Source organism: Cordyceps militaris (assembly GCF_000225605.1).
Source record: "Cordyceps militaris CM01 unplaced genomic scaffold CCM_S00005, whole genome shotgun sequence".
NCBI lineage: Eukaryota > Fungi > Ascomycota > Sordariomycetes > Hypocreales > Cordycipitaceae > Cordyceps > Cordyceps militaris.
In genome coordinates, this window is record NW_006271973.1 from 384203 (window position 1) to 407581 (window position 23379).

The 23379-nt window shown below is 54.4% G+C and overlaps 7 protein-coding genes across 7 annotated transcripts in view; 5 read left to right on the plus strand and 2 right to left on the minus strand.

The window, feature by feature from the left end:
* The window catches only part of CCM_06514 (nuclear migration protein (ApsA), putative), a gene marked incomplete at both ends in the record, with an annotated part of 4920 nt that extends 2652 nt beyond the window's left edge, over positions 1-2268 (plus strand). The window contains one exon of the mRNA XM_006671655.1: positions 43-2268. Coding sequence (XP_006671718.1) covers positions 43-2268 — 2226 coding nt within the window. The remainder of the gene's footprint in view (positions 1-42) is intronic.
* A 1339-nt stretch (positions 2269-3607) lies between these two features.
* Positions 3608-6876, plus strand: CCM_06515 (putative PH domain-containing protein; the record flags this gene model as incomplete). Its single annotated transcript, XM_006671656.1, has 2 exons — positions 3608-4134; positions 4191-6876. The coding sequence occupies 2 exons, from the start codon at positions 3608-3610 to the stop codon at positions 6874-6876; spliced, it is 3213 nt and encodes a 1070-aa protein (XP_006671719.1).
* A 317-nt stretch (positions 6877-7193) lies between these two features.
* Positions 7194-12243, minus strand: CCM_06516 (DNA polymerase zeta catalytic subunit, putative; the record flags this gene model as incomplete). The annotated part of the gene is made up of 2 exons (XM_006671657.1): positions 7194-11959; positions 12009-12243. The coding sequence occupies 2 exons, from the start codon at positions 12241-12243 to the stop codon at positions 7194-7196; spliced, it is 5001 nt and encodes a 1666-aa protein (XP_006671720.1).
* A 366-nt stretch (positions 12244-12609) lies between these two features.
* On the plus strand, positions 12610-13992 carry CCM_06517 (mRNA splicing protein, putative; the record flags this gene model as incomplete). Its single annotated transcript, XM_006671658.1, has 1 exon — positions 12610-13992. The coding sequence occupies one exon, from the start codon at positions 12610-12612 to the stop codon at positions 13990-13992; it is 1383 nt and encodes a 460-aa protein (XP_006671721.1).
* A 261-nt stretch (positions 13993-14253) lies between these two features.
* On the minus strand, positions 14254-14974 carry CCM_06518 (40S ribosomal protein S9 (S7); the record flags this gene model as incomplete). The annotated part of the gene is made up of 3 exons (XM_006671659.1): positions 14254-14662; positions 14731-14829; positions 14910-14974. 3 exons carry the CDS (start codon positions 14972-14974, stop codon positions 14254-14256), a joined length of 573 nt encoding a protein of 190 aa, XP_006671722.1.
* A 412-nt stretch (positions 14975-15386) lies between these two features.
* CCM_06519 (60S ribosomal protein L21) lies at positions 15387-16112 on the plus strand (the record flags this gene model as incomplete). The annotated part of the gene is made up of 4 exons (XM_006671660.1): positions 15387-15422; positions 15487-15554; positions 15621-15668; positions 15782-16112. 4 exons carry the CDS (start codon positions 15387-15389, stop codon positions 16110-16112), a joined length of 483 nt encoding a protein of 160 aa, XP_006671723.1.
* Positions 16113-16743: 631 nt separating this feature from the next.
* On the plus strand, positions 16744-23126 carry CCM_06520 (ankyrin 2,3/unc44, putative; the record flags this gene model as incomplete). The annotated part of the gene is made up of 2 exons (XM_006671661.1): positions 16744-18419; positions 18485-23126. The coding sequence occupies 2 exons, from the start codon at positions 16744-16746 to the stop codon at positions 23124-23126; spliced, it is 6318 nt and encodes a 2105-aa protein (XP_006671724.1).
* Between the last annotated feature and the right edge of the window lie 253 nt (positions 23127-23379).

Genomic DNA, 23379 nt, shown 5'->3' on the forward strand with positions numbered 1-23379 from the left:
TCTCCGCAACCAGTCCCTGTCATGTCTCTGGGCCAAATCCAGTCCGAGGTTGTCGAACCTATTGCCAGCCCCCCGCGACCGATACCTGTCATGTCTCTGGGCCAAATTCAGTCCGAGGTTGTCGAACCCATCGAGCCACCCTCACCAAAAACGCCCAAGGCCCTGGCGCCAGTCGCTATCGCGGCTCCCGTGCCACAGCTCAGCCTGTCGACCATCAAGACACAAGATATTGCGCCGACGGCCCTGCCGCAGCCCGTCTTGGGTTACTCCAGCATTGCTACAGAGGGAGTCTCGCCAGTATCTGAACCATTACCTGTTCTCCCTGCTCTTGGCTTCTCTTCAGTCAGGACCGAACACACAATGCCAGTCAGCCCTGCGAAGGTGCGCACACCCCAGCTGATGCTGTCGTCTATCTCGTCAGAGGCGATTCAGCCGAGAATGGCCCCAAAGAGCCGTCCGACGCTCTCATTCTCTACTATTCAATCCGTCAATATTGAGCCACAATCACCAAGAAATGAAAGAAGAAATGGGTTTATTCTGCCACGGCAGATTGAAAATACCCCCGAGAAGCCTACTCCCGAGACTCCTACTTCCAAGCTTTTCGGAACCATGTTTGGACGCGGAAAGGGCAAGGACGCTTCGCCCACCATCGCTGAAGATGAGACAAGGCAATCTCCATCGGATTCCCCGCATGCAGAGACGCCAGAGTCGCAGCGCCCCTTCAAGGAGATCTCAGCCAATAGCTCCACGCGACCGCCTCGCAAGTCTGTTTTGCGTAGCACCAATGACCAGGGTGCCCAGACTGCCCTCACCAGTGGTGCAATTGACCGCCTGCAAAAGGGTCATGCGAAGAGTCCATCAGTTGCGTCAGTGGGCAGTCCAGCGACGATGGGTACCGTTCGTATCCACCGCTCACAGGAAAGTCTGGCAAGTCATATCAACCGTGGCGTGGACTTTGACGACTCCATGTACGACACGGGGTCTGTCATCATTCGGCCTGGCAGCGCAGCCAGCGGAAGGCGGTCGGTCTATGAGACAGCTCCGCCTCTGCCTACCAACCACCGCCAGGCAATCCAAGCCGCTGGTTCGCAGACACAGACCAACATGGGTCCGCCACTATGGCCTGCTTCTGCGATGAAGCGTCCCAGCACACCAAGCCAACGAGGTGGACCAGGATCTGCCTACAATGGAACGCCGACTCCCCGAGCTGCGCGCACTGGCGTCTTTGTCGACTTTCAGCCAAAGACCACAGCTATCGGCAGACAACCTTCAGTCTCCTCCTTTGCTTCGGACATTGATGCGCGATTCGACCTGCAGGCTACGGACATGGATCCCACTGGTTTTGGCCCCAACACCGATCCTCGTATGATCCAGGCCATCACGCAGACCATGATTGGCGAATATCTGTGGAAATACACGCGCAAAACTGGTCGTGGTGAGCTGTCTGCCAACCGACATCGTCGCTACTTCTGGGTGCACCCATACACGAGAACTCTGTACTGGGGCGATCAAGATCCGTCCAGCGCGGGGCGATCTGAGCTCAAGGCTAAGAGCGTGCCGATTGAGGCTGTTCGCGTTGTCACTGATGACAACCCGATGCCTCCTGGGCTGCACCGCAAGAGTCTGGTGATTATTGCTCCGGGACGGACCATCAAGTTTACTTGCCCTACCGGCCAGCGGCACGAGACATGGTTCAATGCGCTGTCGTATCTACTTGTTCGAACAGAACCCCAGGCAACATATGACGCCGAGGATGTCGCGGACTCGATCACGCGCGAGGATGTTGACGAGTTCAACCCGCAGTTTGGGCGCCGACGTGGACATGGCAACCGCCCAGAGCAACAGTCAGTGTCGTCGTACAACTCGAGGACTGTGAGAAACGAGTCGCCAGCCGAAGTGTATTCGATGGCAGTGCCGACACTGACGCCTAGTGCGCGCCGCACCGCCCTCGCCAACAAGGCTTCCAAGGGCACTCTGAACAAGATTAGCGGATACTGGAAGCTGTCAAGTCTCCGAAGCCGCGCGGGCGGTAGCAACGTTGACCTCTATTCGACTAATCAGGTGCACGACAGCGCCGAGGACCTGCGCGAGCTGATTGAGCGCCAGGACCGCGACGCGGATCGTCTGGAGAATGTGCGAGCGTGCTGCGACGGCAAGCATGATGTGGGCAGCGTTCCTCACTCGTCGAAGCGCCATCGTCACAGCCACGCTCATCCTGCGCGCTCGGCCAATACGACACCGGTGTCTTCCACGCGAACCCGGGCTTGAGCATCTTCCCTTTCTGAAAGTAATACATATTTTTGCAAACATTTCTTTTTACGAAACACTCTACACTCTTTACGGAAATATGGGGATAGTCTACTTCCCCATTATCCCTCGAAACCTGATGATTCTGACGAAACTCTTTTTGTTAGTCCAAACTTTTTCCACTTTACTCTATTTTATTTCATGTTTTTGCAGCATTCTCTGTTTCTACTGAACCACTCCCTCACATTGGCGGTCGTACCAAGACTGCCGTTTCCCTTGTCTGTCGTTTTGTAAAAATAGGAACATGGGGTTGACCTTGAAATTGTTCACTTTTTACCATTGTTTCCGTGTTTTGGCTTGGTCCATCTTTCAGTTTGCTGTTTGTGAACATGGCCTTGCCTGCTGGACGGGAGTATGATTCCATCTTTTTTCTTTGGCAAAGCCGAGAGTGCACACCCTTTTCTTTTTCCACCAGGAGCCAAGAGGCGTTTTCCTGGAACCTCTTTTGTTTAGCATGAGAATATTATACTCTGTTGCAAGCATTCTTAGTGCCGTGATACTGTGAGGTGTTGGTTGCCTTTCACGGTGACAATTGAACATATTGCATCCTTTGTCTGTACGAACTTGTTACCTCATAAGTAGGAATTAATGTTACTAATAAGCTTTGTGAGTTCATTTGACAGCGTCGATCTGATCCCTAGAATAGCGCCCTTTCAGTGGAACCAGGGCGATGGCTAGTGGAAGCAATCACCAAAGGTATAATCAGCTAGTAAAATGGCGACTGGATCTTCTAATCCTCGTCATGAATGAATAACATATTAAACAACTTTCAAAGCTAACTAGTCTTCCTTGGTGAGCCGCCGGCGTTGATTAGAGGAGTATCTCGACCCATCACATGACGTAGTTGAACCACGCGCAAAATTGGCCCCAGCTTTTTTTCTGGCGCTGGAGCTACTCCAAACAGTGACACGACACCTTGGCTGCTCCGAGGCTGACTTTCTACATCACCACGCTTCTAGTCTCTCTTGTTGGCTAATGACTAGCCAGGTCTCTTATTTCACGTTTTGGGTTTTCTCTTCTCTTCGCTTCGTTTTAGAATTCTATCCAATTTCTCCCTCTCTCGTTCTAACCCACCTCCATCCCACCGACAAACGGACCAGCCGGCGTTTTGTGCATTCAGGACACCTTTGTTATAACCGCTCCCCATCCGCAACCACATTGGACATGCCGCTCTGTCTCAGACCATCATAACAACTACCCATTGCCGTCCGATTACGATTTCGATACCCCAACGGTTCATCCGAAACTTCTTACTGCCACTCCATACATATAGACGCCCGCCACACACGCCCAGCCGGTCATGGGTCCCTGGACGGCCTTGCTGGTGGCGTACCTTATCGGAGGCGTCACCTTTGTGCCGCTGCTCGTGGGCTTCGTCCTGCTGCACGCGCACTACACCCTGCCCTTTCGCCATGACCTCGACGGCGTCCCAGACGGGCACCCGGATAGCGTGGTGCAGGACGGCGACGACACCGCCGCACTCGACGCTCATCGCGCCAAAGAGCGGGGTGACGGTGGCAGCGGCAGCAGCGACGACGACGGGCGGAACAGGCGGAAAAAGGACAGCGATGCGGCGGTACACGAAATGGACGTTGCCGCGGGCTACTTTGCCGTGTGTAGAGAATATACGGCCATGGGCATCAACGCGAAGCCGATTGAGAGGTCGACCCCGGTCGGGACCGCCACGGTCGCGCCGCCGAGCCCCAGCGTCTACCAGACCATGTACCGGAGCATCTTTGACAGGAAGCCGGTGCAGGGACCGATTGAAAATCATAGCATGAGCCACCGGCCGAAAAAGGCGGGCAACGTATTTTATGTCGTACTCAGGTATGGACTACTTGGGAACTGTCAGCGGATTGATAGATGCTAACAGATGCTGACAGACATGGCCACATTATGCTGTTTGACGACGAGGTGCAGCTCGAGGTCCGACACGTCATCAGCCTCGCTCATTACGATATTAGCATATACTCGGGCGGCGACGAGACACCCGAAGGCGAGCTGTTCATCAAGCGTAACGCCCTGTGCCTGACGCGCCGCGACGCCCTCGCCGACGACGGCGGGCCCGTCGCTAAGCCCTTTTACCTCTTTTCTGAAAATTGCTCCGCTAAGGAGGACTTTTACTTTGCGTTGCTCAAGAACCAGGAGCAAACCTTTCCTGGCCTCGAGGGCTGCCCGCCGCGGCCCAAGCACTTTGACATCAAAGACATCATCACGCTCGTGCAGCGACTGCATTCATCCGAGGAGAATATCCACTCGCGCTGGATTAACGCCTTGCTCGGCCGCCTCTTTCTCAGCGTGTACAGGACCAAGGACCTGGAAAACTTTATCGCGAGCAAGATTGCCAAGAAGATTTCGCGCGTCAAGACGCCCTCGTACCTGACCAACATTGCCATTCGCAAAATTGACACGGGCGAGGCCGCGCCCTTTTTCCATAACCTGCGCCTCAAAGAGTTCACCGTCGACGGCGAGTGCGTCGTCGAGACGGACATGCGCTACACCGGCCAGTTCCGCCTCGAAGTCGAGGCCACGGCCAAGATTGACCTCGGCACGCGCATCAAAGCGCGCGAGGTCAACCTGGTGCTCGCCCTCGTTATGCGGCGCATCGAGGGCCACATGCTCTTCAAAATCAAGCCTCCGCCCAGCAACCGCCTCTGGTTGTCGTTTCAGACCATGCCCAAGATGGAGCTCGCCATTGAGCCCGTCGTCAGCAGCCGCCAGATTACCTACACCGTCATCCTCCGCCAGATTGAGAACCGCATCAAGGAGGTCTTTGCCGAGACCCTGGTCCAGCCGTTTTGGGACGACGTGCCATTTTTCCGTACAGAGCACAAGCAGTGGCGCGGCGGCATCTTTGAGGGCGACGACGCGGTTGAGGGCGAGGAGGATGCCGAGGTGACGCTGCCGCCACCGGCCGTGCCGATCCCTGATGGATACGTCCCTACGGAGACGGCGGTTGACGTCGCGCCAGAGGAACAGGCTGCGGTCGCCACCGAACCGCCGGCCTCGTCGCGACCGGTGGAGAAGAGCCAGGCGATGCCGACGCTGGAGAACCAGGCGCCGGCGGCAACGGGGCTGTTTGGCCGCCGGCTTGGAACGAGTAAGCTGGGAGCGCACTCACCTGCAGCTGCGTCGGCGGTGAGCCTGGACGCCAAGGGTGCGGCGGCGACGACATCCCGCTCACCCAACATCATCAGGCACAGCAGCGTGGAGCCAGTTGTCGGCACCGAGGCTGCGCATGCCGACTGGTTCCGGCCTTCGACCTCGCCGCCCGACCATGCCACGAGCCTCATTGCCGCGCTGCACTCCAAGGCGCAACAGGAAGCCTCGTCTCCGCTTGTCACACCCGTCGGGTCGCCCGTTAAGTACGCGCGCGGCAAGCCGAGTGATGCCTCGTCAGTCTCCTCCAAAGAAGACTGTGCTCTTGATAGCGTCGCCCCCGCGAGCGAGCCGCACAACAATAGCAACGGCACGATAACCCCGCCCACGCGCCGCAACACAGTTTCGTCGCACGGATCGGCATCCCATGAAGGCGGCAATGGCCAGCATTCCCCCAACGGCAGCACTTTTAGCCAGGCCGGGTCCATCGGACGCAAGTTCTTTATGAAGCGCGAAAACACTAACGCATCCATCGCCACGACCTCGACGGGTACGAGCGATGGCGGGTCGAAGCGCAATAACACATTGGCAGCTGTAACGAACGTCGCCAACCAGGCCCGGCAGTGGGGCTGGAACGCCATTCAACGACAAAAGGACGCGCGCCGCCACAGCGAGGCGGCTTCGAGCCAGGTCGACCTCTCGCAGCCCATGGGTCGCGGGCAGCCGCTGCCGCCACCAGGCATGCCGCTACCCGGTCCGACCAACGGCAAGACCAAGCTTGTCGCGCCGATTGCGGTGCCTAAGCGCAAGCCCGTACCGCCGGCGTCGGTCCCCGAGCACGCGGCTGAGACCATCGACTCGCCCGACAAGAAGCCAGAGCGGCCGCGGACCAGCCACTCGCAGAAGCACGAGGAGGACAGGGACAGGGATACACGGCCGCCGCTGCCGCAACGACGACGGCGCGCGGCGGCAGGTCAGGCTATCGTGGAAGAGCCAGATGCTAGCGTGGAGAATGTGCTCGTCATAAGCGCCCCGGACGACTCTGAGCCGCCGACGCCCATGGACGACGGGGATGATGAGTCTCTTTTTGCTCCCGCCCAGGATGACGGCAAGATGCTAGCAGCGGCTGACGGCATTCCGCGGAAACCGGTGCCAGTACCCGTTACCGTTGTCAAGGACGTGGCGGATCCAGAAGCGGACTCGACGCCCATCGCCTACCCTGTGCCGCGATTTAGCGCTACCGAAGCTGGTTCTACCGAGCTCCCCGCCCTGGACGATGAGGATCTGCCGCACGAGGATGGCAAACCGCTCGTGGCAATGCCGCTGTCGACGACCCCACCAGAGGCGACTGTGGACGAGGAGGACGATGATGGGTTCGCGGGGTGGATGGATGAGGATAACGGTCCGGGGACGCCTCCACTCCAGGCAGAGGGTGCGCTGCCTCCGCCGGTGACGAGCCTCGAAAAGTAACAAAGGGGAACATTGTACATAGAAGGAAGATATACACGCGGTATTACATATACAGAATGGATGCGTGAAGAGTGACAGTGGGAGACTTTGGCGTTCTGGGAAACTTGATACCGGCTGGGGGTAGATTTTAATGGCATGGAGATGTTGGTTAGAAATTATAATCAAGACCAAATGCATACTAAACAGGCGTGAAAGAATGGTGTTCGTTCAATGATTAGTAAAATAGTTGTGCTCAAACCCGCCATGAACTCCTCGCCAATGCATGCAACGACCAAAATATGAATAATCACAATCAAACTTGCTCTAAGAAGTTGCAGCTACCACTCTAGATCCTTGCGCCGCAGCGCCTCCGTCAAGCTTCCCATCACCGGCAGCGCATTCGCCCGCTCGCCCGCCACCTTGGTGCGCTGGCGCATGCGCGTCCAAAACACGGGACAGTCCCCGCTGTCGCACGGCACGTCATCGAGCGGCGCCACGCCCATGCAGCCGCGGCAGACGGCGAGCAGTTCCTGGTACTTGGTTTCATCTGTCGCGAGTCTGGTCTGCAGCGCGAGCAGCGACGCCGTGTCTGCGGCGCGACACCGCGGACACAGCGCCGCGGCGTGTGGCGTGGCGGCCGCTGCCGCCGCCGCCGCCTCGCGGAGAAACTTGACGCCACACACGAGACAGTGCGTCGACTTCATGTACGACTCGAGGGTGGAGCGTTTCCCACCGGCGGCGGCCGCGGTATGGTGGATGCGCTGGACCTTGGGCATCTCGTCGTACCACTGGCGGACGCTGGCGCCGACGAGGCTAAACAGGCGCTCGAGCGGGGGAATCAGGTTCTTGCTAATGTAGTACTCGGCGTCGAGCTGCCAGTGGGGGTTGGCGAGGAGCTCCTCGGGGGCGACGCAGCGGTCAATGAGGCGGGCGCCGGGCGCGCCGGTGATGACGACGTACGGCACGCGCTCGCCGTACTGCGGCTCGGCGCGCGCGTCGTGCAGCATCTTGCGCGCGCTGATGAGGGCGCCGGCCGGCGGCGGGCCCTTGTCCGCGTAGCTTCCGAGGCGCACCTCGCGCGCGAAGCAAAAATCCTGGACGCTCACGGCGCCGCGCATAATCTTGGTGCACTGCGCCTGGAAGTAGGCCTTGATCTGGCTCAGGTCGGCCGTCTCAAAGAGCAGACGGAGCGCCTTTTCCTCAATCTTCTGCTCGGCGGGCGTGCCGTCGCGACGGACCGTCTCGATGCCCTTGGCGTCAAAGACAGGGACGGCCTGGTCCTTGGTCTCGTACATGTAGCCCACGTAGCGCTTCTTGGTCTGCAGCACGCACGGGAGGTACACTTTTTCAAACTTGAGCTTCATCGGGCGCGGGTTCATCTGGGAAATCTCTTGCGCAATCTCGTTGCCAATGTCAAAGGCCTGGTCTTTGGTGCGGCCCTTTAGATGGATGAAGAGACTGTCTGTGTCGCCGTAGACAACCTCGGCGCCCCATTTCTCGACAGAGTGAATGTAGGCAATGGATCGCTCGAGGGTCTCGCGCGCCGTCTGCACGATGCTGTCGGCGATTTCGGAGCACGGCATGCGGCCGGAGAACGAGGCAGAGGTGTAACCATAGGTCACGTTGGCCAGCAGCTTCAAAGCCAGTTGTCTGTTGTTGAGCAGCTGCTGTAGCATTTTGTCGTCCTTGTCTTCCTTCATGCCACTCTTGACCATGACTCTCGCCTCCAGAATCTCGGTCAACATCTTGGCCAGCAAAGACTTGCGAATCTCGGCTTTTACAAACATCATGCCATTGGGCGCAATGTTGATGTAGTCTTTCAGCAGAGCCATGAGTCCAGCCTGGCGCTTATACTCCGTGAAGCCCATCTTACTTGTTCCGCACCAGTTGACGATGCGGCCCAAAAAGGTCGAGTAACAGTAATTGTAGGCAATCATGACGCTGGGATACAGGCTCTGGAAATCCAGCACGAGTACCGGGCTGCTATAGAGGGCGCTCTGTGGCTCCATAACAAGTGGCAGGCATTCCAATGCATTCTGGCCGCCAACCTGCTTCTTGCTCGGCGATATCAGCAGGAAATTCTCCGGCTTTGCGATGCGAAACATGATCGACTCCACTTTGAACTGCGAGCCGCGGGAGAATACAGAGAAGAAGTCAACGCCGAGAAGTCTCGCTTGCTCGCTGGTCCTAGGAATCAGCTCGTTCGCCTCGAGAATCTGTAGATCGATCTTGGTGCGACTCTGGAAATAGCGAAGTAGCTTTGAGAGATCGCTAGGCTTGCCGCTCTTATACCACGCTGTCAACGTCTTGTACGAGTAATGAGGTACACGCCGGTGAAGCAAATGCCAGGCAACATTCTCCAGGGTGTATTGCAGAAGATTAAGCTCCCCGCGCATTGCTCGCCAGATGTTGATCATATGGCGGCCCGTCACACGGATTGTCGATGTGGTGTTGAAGCCCCAGCGATCGCTCTGCTTGCCGAACCTACCATGTGATTGGGCATTAACTCTGGAAAGCTCGTTGCACAGATCATAGTCATATTTGAGTCTTGCTCTCTCCATCAAAAAGCCCCAGGATCCACCATGAACTTCATATCCCGTCAATATGTCGGGATCTAGTTCCTTGACCACGTCACCGAGACGCACAAGGAGGTTTAATTCCGAATCCTCCTCGATGACTTCAGCTTTGCAAGTTTTGCGGAGGCGTCTTGCTACGTCACCGCCAGATCCCAGCACAATAAGGCCAGAAATGGTACCGTCGCCGTCATTCTGCGAGGCATACGTGACTTCGTCGCCCTTGCAGCACCAAAATATACACTGCACTTCGTCTTCTTCAGGGTTTGGCACCAACTTCGCTCGCGTGTTGACATGAACCTCGAGACACATTGTGCTCATGTATTGCACTTCGTGCTGAACGTTGGTGGACTTGCGTTGCTGCGTGTACTTGAAACCGTGTTTATTCTTTGGCGTCGGGCCGTCAATTTGAGACAGATACTTGCTGCGACGCTGGACAAAATTTTGCGAATTTGCAGTCCTGTCTTTCTCATCAAGCCAACGTGTGATCTCGGCAAACGTTGGTGGAGGGGTACCAATCTCCCAAGTTCGCAAGCTGCAATTCCTTCTTTGTCTCTCCAGAGCTAGACCGGAGGGAATGGAGGTTATCTCCAAAGCTCCATTGCTACCATCGCCAAATTCAAAGGCCGGCAGATACGGTAGCGAATTACCAGTCAAACGAAATTCCCGGCCTGCGAACTCTCTGCTTCTAGCAGGGACATCCCTTTCATCACTGTAAAACGGGCTCTGATAAAGCTGATCAGGCAAGCGAAACTGTGCCAGCGAGTCTGCGTCGTTTGGTGGTGGTGGGAGAGTGGCATATATTACAGTTGGCCGCGACGATGTCTCGGCGATGGCATGTGGGATCTTATCCACGCCATTGCTGACGGTAGAGTTGAGCAGGCTGGCTTGTGACAGGGAAAATGGCTGTGAGGATGGAAACGTAAATCCGTGGCCGCCAGACGAGGTGAAAGTGGACAGGTCTTGTTGATACTTTACAGGCAAGCCACTATCGCTCGCCTGTGAAGCCGATGGTTTGCTTCTTTGGCTCAAACGCAGTCTGGTATGAGGGTCATTCTGGTTCTTGATTATCGCAAAGTTGAGTGTACCATTTGGCGTAGTTGATCCGTCTGCATGTTTCGGTGTAGGCGAGGACGGCAAATTGAACGTAGCTCTGCGCTCTCGGGCGCCTCGCTTCATCTTGATCTTTGGCGGAGTCGCATCCTCTTGTTTGGGTTTTTTCGAAACCATGTCAGACCATAATCCAGAACCAGCACGTTTCAATTCTCTTCCCCGAGTCGGCGGTAGATTGTGGTATCTAGACCTTCCAATGAACCCGCCATTTTCTGCAGCATTTATAATAGTGGCTGATACGGCCATTTCAGGGAGAAGGCCCGTTTTGCAGCCGCTCACACAGACTCCCGGTATCAACTCTTCCAATGGCTTTCCCTCCAAAATTGCCGAATCTAGGAGGGACGTATCTGAGTCGGAATCGTCCTCGTCGCCTCCCATCAGTTGATGCAAAGCTTCGTCATCTGATTCTGGAAAGTAGAAAGATTCACTGGCAGCATTGACTTGCCGCGCTTTCTGTTCATCAACCTCAATGCTGCTGGCCGGATTAATTTTGCTTTCTAAAGCTGCGGACGGAAGACCAAGTGCTGGTACGAGGCTTGAAGGATGCAGATCTTCCACAGATTGCAGGACTGTTTTGACAGTCACTTCAAATGGATCTGGCCGCACAAATTCCTCAAATGAAGGTACCGCAGAACCGATACTTTCGCGATCTGCGACGACAAGCTCTTCAATCTTCATCTTGTATTCGTCCTCGTGAAGCCAGGCTTGAGACAATGAACCTCGCGGTTCCGCAGACATTGGCACCAGAGCTTCGGGAGGAAATGGCGTGCTACCAGGTTTGAGCCGTGGCATACGCCGTCGTCGCCGTGCTGTTTCGTCTTTCCATAATCCTGCCATGCTATGGACGAGTTTCATGTCGCTGGGTAACGGCTCTGAGAGCTCGACAAAGCGATGGTGGAGTTGCCGTTCTTGCACCAGCGTCCGGTTGATAATGTCCTGCACGCATATGTCCACTTCGATAGAACAGCGGCTTACACGGGGTAGTGAATGATCATCAGTTATGCGACCTGGAGGTATAGACAGATCATGCCACAGATGCGATGAATTTGAGCCGTCATTGTGAGCAGGCACTGGTGCACGGAATGCCGTCTGCGATGCATCCAAATAGTCGCAGCCAAACAAGTTGTAGTCGATCATGAACTGCGAAAGGTATTGCAGATGAGCTTCATAAGGCTGAAATTTTTGTTTCAAAATAGCACCTTGTTGAAGTAAATCAGTCAAGCGCGTCATCACCATCGGATTATACATATAAATCTTGAGAAAGAACCGATATCCGACATGGTAGCCATAGAATGGTACACCCTTTACAAGGGTAATGCGGGCGACGAATCTCGAATTGAGACCTTGCTCATCTCGTCGAAAACTCACAGATAGAGCATGATCAATTGAGAGATGCAGTTTGAAAATAAAGGATCCGACTTGGGGCGGGTTAACATGCTGTTACTCACTGAGAGGCTTCTTACATACCTTCATCTTGGGAAAGGCCGCCTTCATATTCAATAAACAAATATGGAAAGGCTCCATGAACATGCACACAGACTTTTTGCCCCGTCTCTGTTGAACCGAATATTCGAATGACGGGAACTTTGGGCCCTCTGGCCGCCTGCGAAGGTCGGATGTCATTGCGAAGTTGCGGGTCGTATGAAGTGGGCGTCGCCTGGTAACTGTCGATGCAGTTCAACCTGACGCGGAACAAGTCCATTATTTCCGATGCGGGAATCCATTTGAGAGCATGATGTTAAAGCGCTCCGACGTCAACAGTAATAATATCTTTCAACAAATTGAAGCCATCACGACCGGTGACTATTTGCCCTTCCGTGTTAAACATGGCGCTACAAACGACAGGCAGCGACAACAGTCGCCCCACCGCGCGAAGACACGTGATGATAGGCGCTTCTTATCGCATGTCGTTGCCCTTTCCATTGCGCAACCTTGTCCTGTCAACACCTCGAAATCGATGCGCCCTTCTGCGAAATCTTAAATGCACGCCGGATCTAGCTGGCCCTAAACGCTGAGATTGATAATTTGTCGAAAAGCAGGCTGCGCGCAGTCCGCTCGTCACTGGACGATGCCTCCACCACCTCCAAGAAAATCCGAGACTGGTGCTGCGAATAAGGAAGAGAATATCTACATTCCTTCATTCATTAGCAAAAAGCCCTTTTATGCTGGTGATGAAGATGACGATGGTGCCGATTACTTAAAGCATCAGCGTCGCGAAGAAAAGAAGGAATCGTCAAAATGGTACGACCGCGGCAAGAAGGCAGGCCCAGCTGCAACTAAGTATCGCAAAGGCGCCTGCGAGAATTGCGGTGCCATGTCACACAAGGCGAAGGACTGTCTGAGTCGGCCGCGGGCGAAGGGAGCGAAGTGGACTGGCAAGGATATCCAGGCCGACGAGGTCCTCCAGAACGTCAACCTTGGTTGGGATGCCAAACGAGACCGCTGGAACGGCTACGACGCCAAAGAGTACAAACATGTGGTGGAGGACTATAACGAAATGGAAAAACTAAGAAAAATGGCGCAAAAGGGCGCTGGCGTGGACGACGAGGATGATGACGGCGACAAATACGCAGAGGAGAATGACATGAGCAAGCACCAGAGCACAGCCACGCGACAACTACGCATACGAGAAGACACAGCGAAATATCTGTTAAATTTGGATCTTGAGTCTGCCAAGTACGACCCCAAGACACGATCGCTGGTCGATGGTGGCGCAACCGCCGATCAGGCCGCCGATTTATTTGCTGAGGAAGGGTTCATGAGGTCTTCGGGCGATGCGGGTGAATTCGAAAAGGCTCAGCGTCTTGCATGGGAGGCCCAGGAGAAGTCTGGCAATACCTCTCTGCATATGCAGGCCAATCCCACTGCCGGAGCCTTCCTCCGTAAACAGGAGGCTGAAGCAGACGAGACGAAGCGGGCCGAGAGAGAAAAGCAGCTGCAAGACAAGTATGGTGGCGGAGAGCAAAAGTCTATGCCAAGCTCTCTACGCAACATGATGATTACGGAATCCGAAAGCTTTGTCGAATACGACGAGGCCGGATTAATCAAGGGTGCACCCAAGAAGAAGGTTAAATCCAAGTACAACGAGGACGTTTTGATCAACAACCACACTTCAGTATGGGGGAGCTGGTGGTCAAGTTTCAAATGGGGTTATGCTTGCTGTCACTCTTTCATCAAGAACAGTTACTGCACTGGAGAAGATGGCAAGTCAGCATGGGAGGCTGCGGAGCGGCAACGGACTGGCGCCAGCCTCGGCAACGATGCCGAAGAGCAGCCAGCAGAGGACAAGGAGCCTGACGGCAACTTCGAAGTGGATGAAAAGCCCAAGAAAAGAACCAGGGAAGAAATGATGAACGGGGTTACAGAGAAAGAAATGGACGAGTACCGCCGGAAGAGAACTGTGGCAGCAGATCCCATGGCAAATTTTCTGGGTAAAGACGAGCTGTTATAGGGACCTCACTGTACATAGATATACAAAACCAAGATACCACACAATCAATTGAGACGAACATCCCAATCGAGTCACATTACTTACGGCAACACATACGACGAGACGAGGCAAATACAGTAATTGTTTGTAATCATTCCAATTTTTTATCCGTTGATAACGCCCCGAGACATGACGCGAAATCCCTTTCCGAACTTCAAATGACATTTTCGTGGCGCAGTAGGCGTGGAGAGGGTGTGCACCGACATTTTCTAGTCAATGCGTTTACTCCTCCTCCTCTTCCTCCTCCTCGACGCCCTCGGCGGCAGCCTTGGCCTTCTTTCTGCGGACACGGCCGGGGCGGCCAGAACCGAAGGGAGAGTTGAGAGCAAAGTCAATGTGCTTCTGGGAGTCGAGACGGACGATGAAAGAAGGAACGTTGACAATCTGCTTGCCGACGCGGATGTGGCGCTGGCGGATCAGAACACGGGCGTGGTGGATGGACTTGGCGAGACCGAGCTTGTAGACGCAGGTCTGGAGGCGACGCTCGAGGAAATCCTCAATCTTGAGGGCAAGGACGTAATCGAGTTTCATGCGAGACTCGTCGAGGACACCGACGCGGACAAGACGGCGAATGAGGGCGTTGCCTTCAAACAGACGCTTAGGGTCCTTCTCGTCGAGGGTAAGAAGCTGACTGTAGTAGAGACATCATATTAGCCGAAAAATTCGCCATGTAAAATTTCCAGGTCCGCAATAGCCTACCGAGCAGCACGACGAATCTTGGACAGCGTCAGACCGACGCGCCACACCTCACGCTTGTTGCGGAGGCCATACTCGCCAACGAGCTTGAGCTCGGAGTCACTATTGCATCGGAGTCAGTTTCGAGTCACAATCGACGTAAACAGAGACAAGCTCATGTTAAGTGGCCGGTGAATACTGACAGTCGGGCAGACTCGAAGGGTCTACGGGGGACACGAGAGGTCTTGGAGTGGGCGCGGGGAGCCATCCTGAATTGAAGAGGTTAGAGGTTGAAAAAATCTCGAGTTGGGGTCAACTTTTGAGCACTCACTTGACTTTCTCCGTGAATGGTTGCTGGAGGGTGAACTTCTACGCAGCTGGCCCAGGAAATCGTTAAAGTGTTGTGGGGATTGGCCAATTTTTGGGGCGCGATGCATCACGTGGGCGGGTTTTTGCGAACCCTAACGGGGGCGCCACCAAACACACTTCTTTGCCCTACGCTGTCCTAGCGAGAAAAGTGGACAAGGGCAGGAAAAAAAGTTGCATTAGCTAAGCATCGCAAGCCCACAAGCTGTTGCGCAAAATCAGTAGTCAATCCACTCGCGCTTTTGCTGTACTTTGTCAATCCACGATCACCAACACCGAACCCCCCCGTGACGTTCCGGTAATAATCAGACAAAATGGGTCACTCCTACGGAAAGAGAGCGGGCACCCGCGTACGTTTTCGAACTCGAATACTGAGAAGTGGGAGGAATTGTCTTGTACTGACTGCGTGTACAGTATGCCTTCAGCCGCGACTTCCGCAAGAAGGGTACGTTGGCTATGACCACGTACCTGCGCCAGTACCGGTATGTCGAAATCGAACCTACGGGAAAGCTTTGAGCGTGGGAACGACTTGGCTAACGAGCAAATAGCGTCGGTGATATTGTCGATATCAAGGTCAACGGTGCCGTCCAGAAGGGGTAAGATTCAACCGCCACTCCAATTCGAACGCTCGAGATGCGAATACCTTTTTGCGGACAAACGAACGAAACATTCTACGACAACCAGAGCTGGAAACTAACGGGTGATACAGTATGCCCTTCAAGGTCTACCACGGCAAGACTGGTGTCGTCTACAACGTCACCAAGTCCTCCGTCGGTATTATCATCTATAAGAAGGTCAACCACCGCTACCTCGAGAAGCGCCTGAACATCCGCATCGAGCACGTCAGCCCCTCGCGATCCCGCGACGACTTCCTGCGCCGTGTCAAGGAGAATGCCGAGAAGAAGAAGGCCGCTCGCGCTTCCGGTACCACCGTCCAGGTCAAGCGTCAGCCTCTGATGCCCCGCGAGGCCCGCACCGTCTCCCTCACCGACGTGCCCCCTGAGACCGTTACCCCCCTCGCATACGAGACAACGATTTAAAGAAAAAAGTGGAATTGGTTGCGCGGGGTACGCTGCGGTTGTTATTATTTTCTTGTGGTGTTGCGTCCGGATGGGAAAGATTCTCAGCATGGCAGGGTCTGCATTTCAATGTCCATAGGGAATGAACCTAAAAAAATGACATCTCCAAAAAATGATACTCTTGAGGCGGAGGGAATGTGAAGGTGTGTTGGCATGGACCCGATCAATACCTACCTACCTACGCAACATACCACCGTTGGCCATGGCAATCGATTGACTGTGTGGTGTTGATTATTCGGGCAGCTGTACTCAAAGCTTCTGCACCACTGCATATCAATCCAGCGCATGTGAAATAACATAGAAAGGCTGAACCGCTGTCGCCTCGCTCGCCTAGAACATTATAGAGAAAATTAAAATTATCCGTCACGATATGGTGTTGCCGCTTGATGAAGCACAGCATGATCGTTTCAGCCAAGCAAGTGCAGGGGCCGCGGCAGTTATATCAGGCTGTGGCCTACCTGGTGGTCATCATTCCCCGCGCCTGATTTCCGTAAGTGGTGTACGCTGTAGCCTTTCCCGTAAGGCCCTCTGGACTTCAATTTAGGCTTACTCTTTTCGTTCCTTCTTCACTTCTCATAATCGCGAAGTGAAAATGCCACCGAACTTTGATACTTCCGATAGTGAAAACAGTGACGGCTTCGTTGTAACAGACAAGCCGAACCGTTCCAACATCCCCGCACTCAGCGCAGAGAAGCTAAGAAAAGTACGGGAATGGCTCGAACCAACGGCCTACGACATCTCGGGCGGCGAATATCGAAAGCATGCATTTTCCTACCTTCCAGGGACTGGAAGCTGGCTAATCGCATCGCCCGAGTATCAGCAGTGGCTGACGAGCCAAGACCACGGCCTCCTTTGGATCAAGGGAATTCCTGGGTCAGGCAAATCAGTCATGGCCGCCAAAATTGTTTCTGAATTGACCACATCTGAGCCGGAATGCCCTGTTTTATACTTTTTCTTTCGGCAAATCATCGATGCCAACCACGAGCCCGCGTCGCTGCTGCGCGATTGGATGGATCAGCTCTTGGGGCATAGTCCCATTTTGCAGCAGCAGCTGTATTCCTATGTAAAAAGCGATCGGTCTTTGGACAATATGTCGCAGGATGACATGTGGAAAGATTTGAAATTGGCAATCACGTCATTGCCCGACCGAGTGTTTTGCGTGACAGATGCTCTCGACGAAATGGATCAAGACAACGATTCCTTTCTCAAGGCACTAGCAAAACTCGGACACTGGCGGCCTGACAAAGTCAAGGTCCTCATAACGAGCCGACCGGTTCCAAGCGTTGAGATTCCTCTGCGCTCGACTACCTGTCTCAAAATTCGTCTGCAGGAAGACGAGGTCGATAATGACATCGCTCGCTTCGTCAAGCACTCCCTGGAGACCTCGAAAATTGATAGGAAAGACTGGGATGCAATCATGAATGCAGTACCGGGAAATGCAAACGGACTCTTTCTATACGCAAGGCTTGCAATGGACGCCTTTCTCGAACCCGCTGCCGACGTCCAAACAGCTTTGGCGCACCTTCCCGCCGATCTCAACGTTCTCTACACAAACCTTCTCAGAGAGCATATTGCTCGCTCCGGGGTGGACGCGAAGATCCAGAAACTGATTCTCGAGGCAGTTACGCATGCTACACGACCACTGCGCCTCCTCGAAATCGCTGAAATGATCAGCGTCGTTGATGCAGACCGGGATTTGAAAGCGCGAAAAGAGATTGTCAAGGCGGCTTGCGGTCCACTTCTAGAGATACTCGCAGATGAAACGGTCTCCGTTATACACCACTCCTTCACCGAGTATTTGAAAGGTGTCACGAGGCTAAAGGACGACCTCGGCTATCCGCTTCTGGATTCCGGTGCTGCTCATGAGCAATTGGCCTTAAATTGTCTCCGCTACCTCCAAAATGGAAGTTTGGATAGTTTCCCTGCTGAATTTGTAGAGAAACCGGCACACGGCTCATATAGCGATACAAAAGTGGCATCTTGGCAGAGATATCCCTTTCTCAAGTACGCGACTGGCAACTGGTTCAAGCATGTCGTCGCCGCGTGCTCTAAGTCATCGGATGACACAATATTACTTGCCGAGATTCGCCAATTACTTGAAAACGGTCACTTGCGGCGAGTCTGGTGCTGTCTAGAGCGAAAGGGCGTTGCATGGGATGTTCCGAAAGCTCACATTGCCGCTAAATTGGGCCTAACAGGGTACATCAAGGAGCTGATCGGCCGCGGTGAAGATACAGACTCTCTGGATAGCCGAGACAGAACTCCCATGTAAGATTTTGTGACCTGAAGTAGCACTTTCTGCGAATTCCTTGGCTAACACTGTTGGGCTGCAGTTGGTGGGCTGCAGGCGAGGGCCATTCGGAGACGGCTCGGGCATTGATTGCAGCAGGAGCCAGGCTAGATCGACAGGACACTGCAGAAGGCTACACTCCCCTACACCAAGCGGCAAGAGCAAACCATTTTGTAGTGGCTGATCTTTTGCTGCGGGCTGGCGTGAGCCCCATGATCCGAAGGGGTCTACGAAGCTCACATGCTTGGGGTAGCCATTGCGAGCCAAATTATGGCGAAAGCCCTCTTCTATGTGCTTGCGAGAAGGGTCACTTGGAGACACTCGAGGTCATGCTGAGATATATCACAGACCTCGGCAACATCCACTGGGCGTTGGCATGGGCCGCCTGTAGCGGACAGTCTCGGCTGGCTTCTCTGCTACTGGAGTACCCAGGAGTGAACGTGAATTCCAAGATTCATGGAAATACACTTCTTTACTTGGCCTGCGGTAGCCTTGATATAGAGACCATCAACCTTTTCTTACAGGCTGGCGCGGATGTAACGGCACTCAGCGTCGGCCGTGATCATCCGCTGAATGTTGACATTGACTACACGCCAGAACCGACAGGCGCCCCGACTCAGAGCTGCTTACGTGGCATGATTCAAAATCTCAGGCCAGAGAGTATTACAAGGAACTCGCTTACCATGCCAGAGATTGAAAAGGTTTTCAGGAATCTGTTCGCGGCTGGATTGGACGTGAATCAGCGTGACAGTACGGGACAGACCCTCCTGCATCGACTCACTAATTTCATCGAGCTCGTTCGTCTGCTAATCTCGGCGGGCGATGCTAGGGCTTTTGACATGAATAGAAGCACTCCGCTGCACTTTGTCCACAGTCCCGAGGCTGTTACGGAACTCGTTGAGAGGGGCGGTGCAGATGTGAATGCGGTGAATAGGGATGGTCGAACCCCGCTACATTGCGCGACCTCGGAGGCCGTGATCTCGAAGTTATTGGAATTTGGTAGCGACTCGAACATACTAGACCACAACGGTGATAGTACGTTGCATCTTTTGCTCTCACGGGGATGTCCCGCCAGCTACCTTGAACGTATCGCTCTGGTATTGCGATCCGGAGCAGATCCAAACGCCAAAAACCACAGCGGCCTGACGCCGCTCCGAAGCATAAAAAACTTCAATGAAGCCCGCGAAATTGTCGATTGCCTTGTTCAAGCTGGTGCCGACATTGATGCAAGGGATAAAAGCGGAAGAACAGGACTGTTCGACGTTGTAGGTCAGCTCTCTCATATCAGCCAGGAACGTGTAGGAACTCTCGAGTACCTAGTGGAGGCCGGGGCTTCCAAAGAAAGCGGAGATTTCCAAGGTCGCAAGATTGCACACGAGGTGATCAAGGGTGTGATGTCCCAGTACGATGTGGGGAGGATCGTCCAGTGGCTGGATGTTCTGGATAGTTTGGACCTCCTCGATTTGGAAGCTATCGACAATGCTGGCAACAGTCTTCTGCATGAATTTTGTTCACGTGTGCAAAATACCCGAAACAGACTTAACGTCGACATGCACCTGATCAGGTTACTTACAGGTGCGGGAGTGGACATTTCACAGAAAAATCATGCGGGACAAACACCACTTCATATCCTATGCACAAGGCCCTGCACATATGGAGGTTCTTGGTTTGCTTTTGACCAACCGATATCATACGCGATTCAGAAGTGCGAGGATATCGATGAGCGCGATGCGGATGGAAACACGGCCCTGCACGTCGCATCTGTGTACGAGCAATCCTGGTCCAAATTGCTGCTTGACGCTGGCGCCGACCCAACGTGCCGCAACCACGACGGCCTGACGCCGCTTCATCTGGCAGCGCGCTGCAAGCAAAGTAACGTGGTTGGTATGCTTCTGAGAGCGATACATGACCGTCTCGGCGATACACCTTCTGAGGAGGCTGATGTGATAAATGCGAGAGTGGTGAAGAGCTGCTATAACATATATGAGCCGTTTGACATTACCGCTCTGTTTTATGCCTGCCAGTCTGGACGGCCGGAAAGTGTGAAGCTTTTGTTAGATGCTGGCGCTGACCCCAACATGGGCAATCTGTTTGTAGCATGTGCAATGATGGAGCAGGAAAATCGACTGTGGACGGCAAAGGAACACGCCCCAGGAGACCCCATTGCCGCTTTGCGACCACTGGATACGACACGACCGCCAAAGGCTACGCTAGAACATCGATCAGACGTGCTTTCTCCCTTTACGTCAACCAGGCTGGAAGAGATTCTCGACATGTTGGTTTCGGCAGGCATCAAGTGGTCACTTCTTGATCCTGATCCATACAGGGGGCAAGCAAACCCGTTCGTGAAATCTTCTACCCTTGATAGCGGCTATGCACAGCAGTGTCTCAGCGCCTTCAAAAGGAAGCACGCAAAGGAGATGGTTGACATACTAGAGCATGTAAAGCAAGGAGATGTGCTGCAAGGCTTGCGCTTATTTGACGCGCAGATGGTGGATTCTAGCAGCAGTGCTGCTGAAAGCATGCTGCAGCAGAGCGGCTGGCTTCAGCAAGAGGGCATCGATGTTGGCATCTTTCAGGCAATCATCGTTCGGCGTCACTACCATCTGGTCAAGCAAATGGTCGAAGCTGGCTGTCGATTTCTTCGCCCAGGCATTCCGCATTTGGAATATCTTATTGCCCACGGCCTTGCATCCGTGTTTGACCAAATTGTGGAGGCAGAGACGCGAGCGAGATTGCACGAAGGAGAGTGGCATGCATTCGGTGACCCTTCCAGACCCGGTCTTTACTTTCAGCCTAAACCACAACAGGACGAGAAAGTGGAAGAGAAGACACGCAGAGAGGAAGTTCGAAACAATATGCTCGAGTATGCTGTATGCCGGGCGCTGCCCAACATGGAGATTGTACGGCTTCTAGTGGAGAAGTACGCAGTGAACATCAATGGTGGCTACAGAGAGAAGAACACAGCCTTGCACATAATCGCACGCGGGCGTCACTGGTGGCACGGCGCGCAAGCTCTGCAATATCTTGTACAGCTCGGAGCAGATGTAGAATGTCGGAATTCAGCCGGGCAGACGCCGCTCCATCTGGCGCTGGACAAGGAATACTCTGTACTTGGAGAGTTTGGGCCTTTCCACAAAGATGTTGCGGAGGCTTTGATCAACGCAGGCGCTGACGTTAATGCTATTGATTCCAAGGGGAGGAGCTGCCTGGACTTGGCAGGGTACAACACCGAGCTTATTGATTTACTCGTCAACAATGGGGCAGCAATACGCCCCGGGTCGATGTTTGTGGCGCTCCAGGCAGACAATAGCGCGGCGCTGGAGAAGCTATTGCAAGGAGGCGCAGATGCCAATAGCCGCATGCCGTATGTCGAGGATCATCTCCGAGAAACTGATTCTATGAATGACTGCTACTCGGGTGATAGCAGGATGACTTTCGATGCTGCGTTGATCCCTCGCCATGAAATAGTCCCACTCTATTACATCGCATCGAAGTCTGCTTTCCCCGAAGATGCGGACACGAGAAGTTGCTTCAGGAAACTTCTAAACCACGGCGCAGATATTTATGCGACTTTCCAGGTGCAGCGACGAGGACATCGATTCGTCCCGGCATACGTTGGGGACTACAACAAGCTGCTGGGAATCGCGGAAGAGGCTAAGGACACACCGGAGGAGCGTAGTGTTTTGCATGAACTTGTTCGGTTGGGAAAACTAAGCAAGTGCATCATGGACGCTGTGGACATGGACGCAAGCTGCCTGGATCCCAAAGGGTGCACCCTTTTGCATGCCATTTGCGACAGCTGGGCTGGTCCAGACGGCGTGATTGATATGACGTCGGACGACGAAGACGATGAGGATGAATCCGCTGAGGAGGGTATCGTGGCATTCCAGCAACTATTGGCGCTTGGCTGCGACATTCAAGCACGCGACAACAGCGGGCAGAGCGTTGTGCATCATCTGATTTATAGGGCTTGGAAGTATCCTCAAAAGCTAGGACGCCTGGAAAAGTTCATCGCCGAGATTTCACGTATCGCGCCGGATCTTCTCAGTGCGCCCAACGCTTCGGGTAACTCGCCCTTGCATTACAGTGCCTTGCTTGCCACGTCGACGCGACGAACGGAAAGGGTAGGCGGGAGTGGTGCTGATGACGATACCCGACCGGCGCAGCAGGAACTCATGGTCGACCTTACGCGACTCCTTTTGCGCAGCGGCGCGAGCCCAACCGGGGTCAATCAAGACGGCAACAGCGTGCTGCACTTCCTCGCACCTAACCTGGACCGGGGCGACGTGACGGCGCTATTCATAACGCTGGTGCGCGACCACGGGCTAGACGTCAACGCGAGCAACGCGCAGGGAGAGACGCCGCTGATGCTGCTAGCGAACCGCACCAGCGTACTGCTGCGGTTTTTCAGCAGCCGCAACGGGCTGTGCCTGGCCGACGAGGCCGCGGCTGAGGGCGTCGCGGCGCTGGCGGCGCTGGGCGCGGACTTTAGGGTCGCGGACGCGAGGGGGAACAGTCTCTTGCACCTTGCGGCCACGGACGAAGCGCGGCTCTTCAAGGCCGTCATGGACTGCGGCGGGCTGGACCCGATGGAGGAGAATGAGGCGCACCAGACGGCGATTGATGTGGCGGCGACGTGTAATAATAACGAGATACTGGCGTTGTTCGAGAAGAAGGTGTAGGGGAAAGGAGGTGGCCATGATGTTAAACGCTAGACAGACCAATGGATGGCCCTTTATCCCTGCCAGAAGCACCAATTTGCGGCGAATCGTGCGGACCAGCTGTGTTTCGCGACAGGTTGTTTAGGTACTCAGCCGCCGATAGGTAGGGAGGTAGTCATAGTAGCTTTGCGTAACTAGATATGTCAAAGATGAGGGAGAAGTGCTCGGAGGGAGATTGGAGTAATTACCACTGGCATCTAAATTTTGCCGCCTG